General features: G+C 33.8%; 1 protein-coding gene across 1 annotated transcript in view; it reads right to left on the reverse strand.

The window, feature by feature from the left end:
• Nucleotides 1–4811: 4811 nt before the first annotated feature.
• Nucleotides 4812–13599, reverse strand: part of PEX3 (peroxisomal biogenesis factor 3) — a 34382-nt gene continuing 25594 nt past the window's right edge. Inside the window, exons 10-12 of the mRNA XM_065888824.1 lie at nucleotides 13290–13412; nucleotides 7406–7502; nucleotides 4812–5028 (exon numbers count right to left, since the gene is read on the reverse strand). Coding sequence (XP_065744896.1) covers nucleotides 4945–5028; nucleotides 7406–7502; nucleotides 13290–13412 — 304 coding nt within the window. The 3' untranslated portion in view covers nucleotides 4812–4944. The remainder of the gene's footprint in view (nucleotides 5029–7405; nucleotides 7503–13289; nucleotides 13413–13599) is intronic.

Raw genomic sequence — 13599 nt, forward strand, 5'->3', positions numbered from 1 at the left:
GGTTCATAGGTATATAATAAATTTGGCTTAATATTTATTTCCAATGCTTACAGTAATTTTCTCTTTATAAAAAAAAATTGTCTTTTTTTCCCTCTTGGTAATAAAACTGATATGTTCACTATAGATATTTAAAATTATACAGAAATGCTTAAAGGCAAAATCACTGTTAAGATCACCACTACCAATATTTTAGTATGTATTCTTTCACGTTTTTCTTTGGCAGGGGGAGGTGAGTGTGTGGGATTGGAGGTATGGGCCTATTTTTGTAGGTGGGCTAATTTGAGGACCAATTTAAATTAATAAATTTACTTCCTGTATATGCTTTTAAGCAAATTGAAGTTGAACAGCTAGCTGAAAATTAGGAAGTCTATTCAGATCTTCCCTAAGAATGAAGCAAAAATAATACTGATATTGATGTAAATTTAAAGAAACACTGATTAAAGAACTCACTCCCCTTAACAAAAGATGTTCCACATGGCTAGATCTTTATTTGAAGTGCTACAGGCTTCATTTTGTCATATCAATCAAATGTGGACATCTCATTGTTCCCTATAAATGCGTCAAGTAGACAGAGAAATAAAATACTATTCATATTTATTTTCTAAAATCATCTTGAAGTTGAAAATCTTAAAAAAAATTATTCATTGCTGAAGTTTCTACAACTACCAAAATTTTGAAACCATGCCGAAGTATTTACATGAATAAGTACTTTAAGAGTTCTAAATCCCAAGTAACATTTTATTAGAGGTCCAACAAAGACAGATTTACATGATCGCAAACACTAGACTAAGGAAAAACAAAAAAAGGAAAAAAGCCCTCAAACAAACCCAAATAAACAGGGTTAGAAGAATCTTAACATAAAAGTGAGGTCATCTGTTTGTTTGAAGAAAGTTTTTTTTTTTTTTTTTTTGCCGTATGCGGGCCTCTCACTGTTGTGGCCTCTCCCGTTGCGGAGCACAGGCTCTCAACCACTGCGCCACCAGGGAAGCCCTGAAGAAAGTATTTTTGAGACTAAAAACCTGTCAATCATTTAAATTCCTACCCTGTCCATCTTGACCTTTACAAATACAAAGAGAATATAGAGGGAAAATGGAACTATTTAAGCAAATTATAGTTAGGTATAGGGTTTAGTTAATGGGTAGCTGTGAGGGAGCTAAATGATAAAATACAGCTCAGCATTCAGAGGTGCTGATAAAATGCTTTGCTAATAACCAGACATTATATATGAAACAGAATGAGACACCAAATTTAAGTTTATTTAAGGTATATCTTGCTTATATGTGAAATATACTATAAGTGGGACTCATAACAAGCCTTTTAAAATATTCCATCAAATTCTTAGCATTATCATTGGTATGGAGGGCAAGAATTATAGTAAGGATAATTAAAAACCAGAGCTCTTATTACCTATTTTAAGCCAATAGTTCTTATCCCCCCAAGCAATTGTGCCTTTTCCCAGAGTTACTAAATAGGCACAAAATTGACTTGTTTTGAATTTCAGTAACTTTGGATTTTTCTTTAATGATGAGAAATATTGAAGGCAAGCAAAGCTAGATTATTAGACTGAATGATTTAGACATTGATATCATTTAAAATATGGATATCACTTTAATAAGACTCTATCTTATTTTCTTATGAGTGCCACACTGAAGCAACACAATTACTTTAAAAGGTCAGGCTAGTCAAATAAATATGAATTAGGACAACAGAAAACAAGACAGATGTTTTGCCTTCTGTTCAATTTTGTAAGTAAAAGACCTGCTTAGATAAAAACCTTCCTAACTTGCAAAGAAATAAATAATTGTTCATATCAGATTTTTATATATACACAGTAACCAACACATTTATACAAGTTTGAAGGAGAAAGTAGAAGCTGTTTTAAGTAATCTCCATTTAACCAACTCACTAGATTAACGGATGCTCTCCATTTTCTTGGAAAAGCGTACTGATTGACGCCCAGGCAAGCTGCAGGCTTTCAGTTAGTAGGCTTCTGTCTGGCACATGCTTCACCTTGATTTTCACTTGCTGCAATATATGTTTACCAAGGGTTAGTTGAGTTCGTTACTGTTATGGGTTGAATAGTGTTCCCCAATAATTCACGTCTGCCCAAAAGCTCAGAATACGATCTTGGAAGTAGTGTCTCTGCAGATGCAATTAAAGTAAATACTGAGGTAAGATCATACTGGATGCGGGGGTCACAAGCATGTAAAAGATGACCATATGGAGACAGAAGCAGAGACTATGCTGCTACAAAGCCAAGGAATTCTTGGGGCCACCAGAAGCTGGAAGAGTCAAGGAAGGACTGGAGGGATTCTTCCTTAGAGTCTTCAGAGGGAGCATGGCCCTGCTGACACCTTAATTTTGGATTTCTAAGCACCAGAATGGTGAGAGAATAAATTTCTATTGTTTAAGCCACACAGTTAGTGGTAATTTGTTATGGCAGTTCTAGGAAACTACTATAGTTACCAAATTGATTATACCAGTAGAACTTTTTATCATGTTGCATAAGCGGATGAAATGAGTGTGAACAGTTATAGTTTCTGTGAAAACCAAGTTGAATACTTTGGAAAAACTAGATAAACGTATGTTGCCTTTTTTTTTTTTTTCCGATTTAAATGTACTGGTTAATTAATTGTGGGTAAAACAGTTGTAAAACGACGTCCCTGGTGGCACAGTTGTTAAGAATCCACCTGCCAATGCAGGGGACACAGGTTCGATCCCTGGTCTGGGAAGATCCCACGTGCCACGGAGCAACTGAGCCCGTGCGCCACAACTACTGAGCCTGCGCTCTAGAGCCCGCGAGTCACAACTACTGAAGCCCGCACGCCTAAAGCCCCGTGCTCTGCAACAAGAGAAGCCACTGCAATGAGAAGCCCACGCCCTGCAACGAAGAGTAGCCCCCGCTCGCCACAACTAGAGAAAGCCTGCGCGCAGCAACGAAGACCCAACGCAGCCAAAAAAAAAAAAAAAGTTGTAAGAGACTGAAGGGAAATATAGTAAAAATCTACAAGAATTCTGTACCCCTGGTTTACAACTATATAATGTAATACATGTGATCTGTATAAGAAAATTAGAGAACCCTTAGAAGCAGACCTACATTGAAAAGGTAGAAAAGACATGGGTCCTACATTCAATAACTGGCAAATAAAGATTATTTATATTTTAAGTTAAAATATCTAAGAATACATGTGTTATTTTTTAAATGATACCCTGCTTTAAATGACTTCTTGGATTAACCAAACAACTAAGGGTCCCAGATAAAAGGGCTCCTACTGTACAATTAGAAGACAAATTTATAACGTCTAAGTCCAATTAGCTTCAAATACAGGTCGTTTTTACCTTGTCATCTCTAAAACTGCTACAACTCTACAGAGGTAGATGATTCCAGGTGATAATTTTCAGATGATCAGCTTTCTATCCTTAACAAGGCTGCACCTGTTCATTCTCAAAATTTCCTTGGATGAAATCCTGGGTTAATATTGCTGGAAGAGATGCATGCCCTATTACACACACATTTACTAATTTTCCAAAATACAGTTTTTCCACCACGCTATTAGAAATAACATCATTATATTCTGTCAAATTTTGAAAAGAAGCATTTGCTCTCCTCTCCACTTTTACATCTGTTTTTTCTGGTTTTTTTAAAAAAATATTCTAGGCATAGATTCCCTAGTGGTTGGCTTCAGGCCTAACCTGGCCTTAGAAGAGACTTCACAATTCATTTTCTACCTTCTACTATTTAGCTATATGTTATATGTTAGAGAAATAAAACAACATAAAATGATGCTACTGAAAATATTCTTATGCTACTGAAAATATATCTAATATAATGACGATCATGACTCATTTATTTCTCCTCTAATTACCCATATAAAGAACTATAGATTTACTAGAACAATGAATTATTTCTTTTCAGAAGGAAATGCTATTTATTTTTTCTAAACAAATAAGTTAAAAGAAAGCAACAATTCCCAGTTAAAATGAAACTTGAAAACTAGTGTAATCTCCAAAAATAACAGCAAAAATGCTATGGGACAAATAAATTAATAGCTGTAAAGTATTAACTCAATAAAACCATATTTTACTAAAATACTTTATTGCAATAAGATTCACTGTTCAAAATCAATACAAAGTAAGTTATTAAAATTATTTACAAAAAATGAATGAAACTATGTACAGTAGTTAATCATAGCTGTGAGTAAACGGCATCAACACAATTTTTGCCGCTAAATCAATATGTAGTTTCCTAAGGATTGTTAACAACAGTAAAGAAAAAAATTGCTGATCATAGTTGTTCCCTATTTTTTTCTGGCCGTGCCACGTGGCATGCAAAATCTTAGTTCCCCCTACCAGGGATCAGGGATCGAACCCGTTCCCCCTGCAGGAGAAGCGGGGAGTTTTAACCACTGGACTGCACTGTTGCTAAATTAACTGATTTCTATAAAAAAACGAAGTCCTCAATCAGGTATATTTAAGACAAATAATTTATCCCTTTGAATACTAACTGGAAGTCTGGTTCACTCCTGTGTACTGTAGTCCAGAGAACTTAATGATTAAATAGCATTATTTTCCAGACTTCACACCTACTTCCCAAACAGATTTTACCTCAGTATTAATGTCAAAGTATACTGAATTTCCTATTATATAAAAAAAGTATCTACATTAATCAGTTTGGAATATCCATGGTGTAACAAATTATTAACAATTCTGACATTTGCCCTGTGTACACTCAGGTATGCCCACAAAAACCAGTTTGTTGATGACTTTAAAAAAATATATTAAGATGCCAAATAAATCTATTTTATTATGAAATGAAGACTTTGATTATGAATATATTTTTATTAGACATTTCAGTACCAAATCATTACCCTCTATATAGTTGATTTATTCAGTGTATTTTTTAAAGCAAATGAATTCCACTGTAGTTCTTCCTGAAGGAAAAAATCATTTCTCCAGTTGTTGAGGAGTACTAAAGGCCTCGTACACATTAGCAGCAAAGTCTTTCACTTGCTCCATCATTAACAGATCCTAGCAAAGACAACAATAAAACATTACAGTTTATAAAAAGAACAGATAATCAGAATTCATTTCTGTAATCAAGCAACAAAGTTAGCTCTAAGTTTTGTGGCATTAAGGCCCAAAAGAAAACCATTTAATGAAAGAAGTAGTTTTTCTTATAATAAATTCCTGGAGATGTTTATTGTTTAAGTTCTTACGTGAGGGATAGTGGATATGATAAGTATTCAAGTGTGGCTTAGAGAAGAAGACCCAAAATAGTCTTCAAATGGATTTCTGTGTGTGTCAAGTGCTAGAAGAGTATCTGTTGAATAAATGATTACAACACTACACAAGTCTAAAGGTACTTTTGCTGGAAGCTGACATGACATGATTGAGGTATATTACCTTCTAACATAGAATATATGTAGTATATCATATATTACATATACACACATACATAATCACACATATATACCCGAGAACAGGGGTTCTTAAGGGATCTGTGAATGTAGATAAGGAAAAAATTACATCTTTATTTTCATTAACCTTCAACTAAAATCTAGCATTTCTTCAGTTATGAATGTAAGCAACAAACTGATAGTAGTAGCAGAACCTATGAATTTGCCTTTAGTAGAAATCAGACATTTTTACATCATATGATAGACAGTTGTGGAAGTTACATGAAGTGCCATTACATCTTGTTATTTAATGCATGAACAAAGAAGCAATATTGCTATATCGTAAATTTGATTTTTAAAAGTATTTTAAAACTGTATGCAATTGGTTTTCTTTAAAACCTATGTATTTTACAATATGCATTTATAGGCATTATTCTGAGGAGGCGTCCATAGGCTTCTCCAGATAGTGAAAGGATCTATGACAACAGAAACCATTAAGTGCCCTGTGAGCAGCAGAGAAACAAGAAGTCAACCTATCCTTTGTGTTCTCTCCTAAGCATCAGAAAACCCAAGTGAGCTTAGGTAAGTCTTGATCTCACTAATTCAAGGTTAAATTCTCTGAATACCACGTGGCATTTTAACTCATAGAAATCATAGTTAAAAAAATTGGTGGAAGTCTTGTCAATTAATGGTCTAGTTTATAAACTCAACCTACATCCAGTCACACTAAGAAAATTTACTAAGCATTCGTATCAGTGATGTTTTTACTAGGTTGAAACCTTTTGTCTTCATCCTCAATTATACAGACTTTAATTAATGTAGAACATAAATTACTTAAGCACCAGAGCTGGTGTTGTATTACGCTTAGCTGTATTTCCCACTTGTCAAGATGAACAGCTTACTGATGAAGCCAGAGACTTCATGAAAATGGAGAAAGATAAAGTTAAGGTTTAAATGCCAGAAGTTATAACTTTTTTTCTCACACTAATATACATGTAAAAATTTAAAAAAATAAACAGAAAATTTAAAACTAAGTTTTTAATTAAGATTTTTTGAGCTTAAATTAAGCTTAAAATTAAGTGAAATGAGATCAGCCTTATTCATTCTTTCTTCTGAAATATGAATGGCTAATTCTCATGGGTGAGAGGATGACACAGAAGACTGAAGAGAACAGTGAGGAAAAGTAGCACGTTAAGGACAAGCTAATGACACTATACAGAGAAAGGAAGAATTACAACCCATAGTCTCAGGACTCTTCATGTCCTCAAGCAGAAATCCACAGAGATAAACGATACTGAGAAGATACCATCTTTACACTTAGGTCTCTTCGCACTGCACATTATGGCAGTGGTTTGGAACTGAGGTGTATTGTGAGTGATTTATTACTTGTTATACAGTTTCCAAGTTTGCAAGTGACTTGGAAAAAAACCTATGGATTCAAAGTTGTCCTTTTAATAAAATCAGTCTTACTCAATGTATTCTAAAATGCTTTCCTAAGAAAGGAGATGGAGTTATAGGTAGTCTAATGAAAAATTTGAATAACCGACTGAGTATGCAGTTTTTAATGAGCAGTATATTGGTGCACTATTAACTGTTGTATTTATTAGCTATTAAGATGCTTTACTTTCCCACAAAAATTTTAAATTTTTCCTCAAAATGTGAGGAATTAGTTTGCTGATTTGCCTCAAGGCTCAACTTTTCTACTAGCACAGCTTAATGCAAAACAGTAACACTGTAAATTCAACTGACCACTAGAATGTATTTGGACTAAAATGTAGTCTAACACGTGTTGGACTATAACATGGAGAAAGGTATTCCCAACCTCATAAAAGTGCCATGATACGTTATTACTCTCATGGGTCATTCTACCATACTCTACATGTGGTTTCAAGTTTTTGGTTTCTTTGAACAAATATCATAGAAGAGAAATGTAATTTTATGTTGGACAAATAGGACCATAACCAAGAGTACAGTCTGTTTTTAATAATACCCCCAAGCTTTCCTCTTACCTGAACAAAATGACTAGGTGTTTCACTGCAAACTGAATGGATCTGTCCATTTATTATTGGAATTATCTTAGCTAAAGGCAGGCTGACACTGGAAAGACTGAAAAATCATCACAGTAATAATTATTTTCTTATATTATCTTATAGGAACTTAATATTTTAATTATAAAAGTAATAGTCATTGAAAAGTACTAATAAGAAAATAAAAACCACATATAATTCTACCACCTAGAAATAACAACTATGATGTCAATTGACATCATAATTAATTTCTTCCAGTAATTTTTTTTTATTTTTTATTTTTGCGGTACGCGGGCCTCTCACTGTCATGGCCTCTCCTGTTGCGGAGCACAGGCTCTGGACGCACAGGCTCAGTGGCCATGGCTCACGGGCCCAGCCGCTCTGCGGCACGTGGGATCTTCCCGGACCGGGGCACGAACCCGTGTCCCCTGCATCGGCAGGTGGACTCTCAACCACCGCGCCACCAGGGAAGCCCCTTCCAGTAATTTTTTATATATACGTATCTATACTTTTTGTGTTTTTAACACACAACTATAACCTCCCAAGCAACACTTGTTTTGCATTTTTATTCACAGGTTATAATCATTTTTCCATCTCATTAAAAGTTCTTCCAAAGTTTTTGTCTGTTTTTTAATAATTATATAGTAATCCATCCTCTAGCTGTGACAATTTGTATCATCAGCTCCCTACAGTTGGGCATTTAAGTTTTTGCCTAATATTCCTTAATATAAATAACTTTTTGTATTTACAGTAAATTACTGGGTCGAAGGGTATGAATGCTTTTAAGCTTTAAAATGTATATTGCCAAATGCTCTCTGCTTCTCTAACAGTTTATGAGGATACCTGCTCTATCATGCCTTCTTTCTACATCAAGCATTATCTTTTTCTTTAACCTTCATATGTCTGATAGCTGAAAATGGCATCTCACAGTTTTGGTCTGTATTTCTCTTAATTACTAGCAATATCAAAATTTTTTTCCTCTACTTCAGTGAACTGTACTGTCATCTAGTCAGCTGAGTAAGTAGGAAACCTGGGATCATCGGTACTTCCTTCTCCTGCCTACATCCAGCCTCTCCACAATCCTCAATATTTCTTAAATGTGTCTACTTCTCCCCATTGCCAAACCTATCCACACTAAGCATTATCTCTTCTCTAGACCACAGCAATGACCTTCTAACCTGTAAATGCTCAATAAACATTTCCTGGATGAATGAATGAATGAATGTTATGTGTGACTATATATATAATGACTGTCAACTAATGAAACTACTTTTTGTGTGTGGGTTAAAGGCTTGGTTTATTACATAAAATATCACATTTCATACATTTAAACCTGGGACTACACTAAAATTTTCCTTTTAAATATCATGAAAATGCTGAAGCTATGGTATCTAACTAGTATGCTGTGCTAAGATTTGAGGGAATGCTTAAAATGAAAAAAGTGGAGAGATTTATGTATTCCTGAAGGGATCAGTCATTATTCTCCTTCACAGTACCTTTGCAGCATTTTTCTTTTTTTGTTTTGAATTCTTAAATTTATTTTTTATACAGCAGGTTCTTAACAGTTATCGATTTTATACATAGTAGTGTATACACGTCAATCCCAATCACCCAATTCATCTCACCATCCCACCCCCCACCCCACCACTTCTCCCCCTTGGTACCTTCGCAGCATTTTTCAAAACCTGTCATGATTTTTGTTTGATGTGTCTCTTTATATGTTAGTGAATTTGTCTTCCACAGAAATTGAAGACAGCACTACCACACAAGGTCCATGTGGTTTCATGCCTACCTCACTCACTGTATTATCCTAGCACTTTGTAAAGGGCCTGGTGCAGTGTGTGCTCAAAACATACTTGTTGACACGATTAATAAAAGTTTCATTCATCCATTGCTATGTCCCACCCCCAATGTCTACTTTCCCAATTCCACCTTCACAAAGCAATCAAAGTGATCCTACAATGGAAATCCCATCTTGTCACTCTCCTGCCACTTTTCTAGTGGCTCCCCAGCATTCTCAAGCTGACAATCATAACCTGTATGTGCTGAATTCTCCAACTTCATCTCACACCATTCTTTCCCTAGTTCCATCCTTTCAGCTACCACACTGGTCTTCCAGGTCCTCGAAGTGTTACTGTGGTCCTCCTGTCTTCAAAGTCTTTGCGCTATGCCTTCTGCTCTGAATGTCAACTGCCTCACTCTGTCCAAGACCTCATCTTTTTGTTCTTGTTCAAATTATTTCCTTGCAAACTCTGCTTGACTTTCCATGTTTGTTCAAATACTTCTATTATATGCTCAACATTCTTTTCCTATATAACACTTATCATAGTTTATGCAATTATGTTTACTGTTTCTCCTACTAGATTATAAGATCCGTGAGGACAGAGACTTAGTAAAGTACTTGATAAACAGCAGATGTTTAATAAACAGATTTTAGATGAATGGACAAATTGGTCATTTCTACATGCTCTTTTGTGAATTATGTTTGTGTCTCTGACCATCTCCTTCTTTGGGTTTCCTTCCTTAACTGATGTGTATATAATGCTATTAACCTCTGTATATGATGCATATAACTTGCAAATACTTCCCCAATATATCATTTGCATTTAATATTAATTATAAAGTTATAACTTGCTTGATCTTTAACTTTTAAATTTTACCGCCAAACATTATTTTATTCATATAAAGTTCTTTACTTTCATTCTTAGAAAAACTTTCTCCATCTTGAGATCAGCTAAATATTCACCTGTTTTCTATCACTTCATTTATGTTTTGATTGTTTAAACCCCCTGGTTTTTGCTTTTGTTTTTGTTTCTGGCTATAAGTATGGTACAGAAGGGCTCTAACTTTATTTTACAATTAGTCATCTTACAATGACTGTCTTACTGTTATTTACTAAATAATACATCTCTTCCTCACTTTTATCATATTTTATATCTTGTATATTTTAGAGCCTGTTTCTGGATTTTATATCCGATTTCACTGATTCATCTATTCCTAGTAACATATTATTTGAATAACTGTACCTTATAATACATGTTCTATAGGGAAAGTATTCATTGCTCTACTTCTTCAATAATTTCTTGAGTATTCTCAGCCCTTTATTCCTCCTTTAGTACTACCAGTTTTTTTTTTGTTTTTTTTTTTTGCGGTATGCGGGCCTCTCACTGTTGTGGCCTCTCCCGTTGTGGAGCACAGGCTCCGGACGCGCAGGCTCAGTGGCCATGGCTCACGAGCCCAGCCGCTCCACGGCATGTGGGATCTTCCCGGACCGGGGCACGAACCCGTGTCCCCTGCATCGGCAGGCGGACTCTCAACCACTGCGCCACCAGGGAAGCCCAGTACTATCAATTTTTCAGGTTCAAAAATAACAAAGCAACCACTCTCTAATCCTCAGTGGATTTTGATGGTACTTTGACCACATATATAGATTAATTTTGGGAAGCTAACTTTACAAATTTTAGCTGATTCTCTTGGATTTCTAAGTATAAAATCATGTCACTTTCATATAACAATAACTTTTTTCTCTCCCTTTCTGAAACTAATGTCATTTTCTGAAGATAAGAATTTAACTTAGAAAATCAAGAGTCAACTAACAGTTCATTATACAGTAATAAACATTCAGTAAGTGTCTCTTTGCAAAATAAATCTATAAAAATCACTGGCATTCCTGAATTTGGTTCTCAAAATTGTCTCTTCCTAGTCTTACTGCACTGGTTAGAATAATAAAATGATGCTGAATAAATATGTCAATAGTGACCATTTTTATACTGTTTTTAATTTAATGGAAATAATTCTAGTGTGTTGCCATTAAGTATAACATTTGCTTTTGATTTCAAATATTTTATTATATAAAAAGGATTTTTTATTTCTAGAAGAGGTTTTATCAGTAATAAAAGTTATATTTTATTGAATGCTTTTTCAGCAACACTGAAGATGATGCTTGTTTTTTGTCCTATTAACTTATTAATGTTATGAATTAGTATAATAACTTTGTTAATGTTTAAACTTCCTTGCATTCTTAAAATAAACCCTAATTAGTCACAGTCTTGGAGAATAACTAGAAATTCCAGGCTCTGATGTGAGACAAATGTGAGTGAACATCTGGCTTTACTACTCGCTGGCTGCGTGACCACAAATTATTTAATTTTTCTCTGTCTTAGTTTCCTCACCTGTGGCAAGAGGAAGATACTAGTACTTACTTCCTAGGGCTATTTTAAGAATTCAATGAGATAATGTTCTGAAAAATACCTATCATACTTGTACGTAGAAAAAGAAAACAGAAGTACTGGTCACTATTATTACTGCTATATATTTCTGGATTTCATTTGTTTATATCTTATTTAGGACTCATATCTATATTCATACTTTAAGTGTATAGTTTTTCTTTTACATCCCATGTTTATCCATCATATTTTCTATTGGGTTGTTTCTTGTGATAGGAAAACTTTTAATATTATATATATATATGTTTATATATACACATATGTTATATGCACATGTTGTATATATAGTATATACATAAATATATACATATGTAATATATACATATATATGTAAAATTTAATGTTTTATTAGTTTACATCATTTTTCTGTTAATTCTCTTGAGGGTTCTGGATTATTAATTGTAGTACACATAATTAGTGATACTTTCTCTCTTTGCCAATAGTTAAGTATAAACACTGAGTACTACAGGAGTGATAATGAGTACTACAGGAGTTCAGAAAAGACTATCAATGGCTGATGTAATTGTAACATAATTTCTATAATTCTTTAGTGTATAAGATCAAGTATTTGTTTATATTATATCAACTATTACAATTCTTATAACTACTCAGGAAATGACTAATACTTCTGCTAGGTAGAGATTATAGTGAAATTTTGTTGACTGGAGCACCTTGAGTATTTTATAGAGGCTGAAATTTTTTTTGATAATTTAAAGAACTGCTAAAGAAGATTTTAGGATGATATTTAAATTGCTTCAGAAAATAAATTTTATGATGCTAGGCATTCCAAATCCTCAATGTTAACTGCAAATTATTCCTTTTTGTATAATAAAGATGGGTCCCAGAGAACTGGGCAAATAAAATAATCTTGCCCTGTGTATTTCAGAATTAAATTGGACATTGCACATACATACTGCATATCAGTTACTGTTACCCTTAATTTTAACAGATGGGTTTATAGTCAGTTAACATTGATTTAGTACCTATTATTTTCTGAATTTAACTTAAAAAACTGCAAAAGAGTGTAAATCCTAATAGGAGATTCAAGGTGCTCATGCTGAGATGATAAGAATATAATAAAACCATAAGATATCTTTTGGCAGTGTGAATCCATGACTTAGTAATAGTTATGATTAAAATCACTACCAATTGCACTAACTAAACATTCCTAATCCTACAATAAGGGCTGTAGAACTAGGAGATAATTCATCAAGTGGGAATTTAGAAACAAGAATGCTTGGCTGAATTATACAGGCTAATTATCGCTTATAGTACTGGAATAATATAAGAGAAAACATTAAAACTTAAATAACATTTTCAGTTTTGTATTCTAAAGAGTTAAATCTAAAAAGCCCCAATAATTGAAATTTGGCCTATAGAAAAATAGTTTCACAACTTAAGTACTTTATATAGTGGCAAAATTTTTGGAAGAAATGAAAAGTTTTAATATTGAATACTGAAAGAGCTCCTCCTAATGAAGGAGTCATTGGTTGAACAGAGTTTAATTTGTTGAAAAAACAAACATTCAAATTTATCCTCTAAGATATTTTTGTTACCTGGAACAAAAAATAAACACATCCCAAAGCACTATTTTATTAGAACATTCTTTAGACTGATAACATTCTTTTATGTCTTCTTACCTATTCATGGAGTTACCGTGTTGCAGGTCCTGTTCAGTAGGTCGAAAGAACTCAGCCATATTGTCTAGCAGTCTACTAAATCCTCGGTTTAGACAGGTATTCAAAACTGTACTAAAATCTGGACTACACAAAATAAGAGGATAAGTTACTTTTCAGATTCTCAATCGAAAAGGACACAGATTCAGTAACGATGTGGTTACCTTTGACAACCACCAACATTTCTAGTCACAATTTAGTTTTTAGACTAAAACACTATAAAAATATATCAAGGAGTCAATCTTAAAAGTTAAGCATAAAAAGTGAGCTTATT

The sequence above is a fragment of the Phocoena phocoena genome, chromosome 12, assembly GCF_963924675.1.
Source record: "Phocoena phocoena chromosome 12, mPhoPho1.1, whole genome shotgun sequence".
Classification (NCBI taxonomy): Eukaryota; Metazoa; Chordata; class Mammalia; order Artiodactyla; family Phocoenidae; genus Phocoena; species Phocoena phocoena.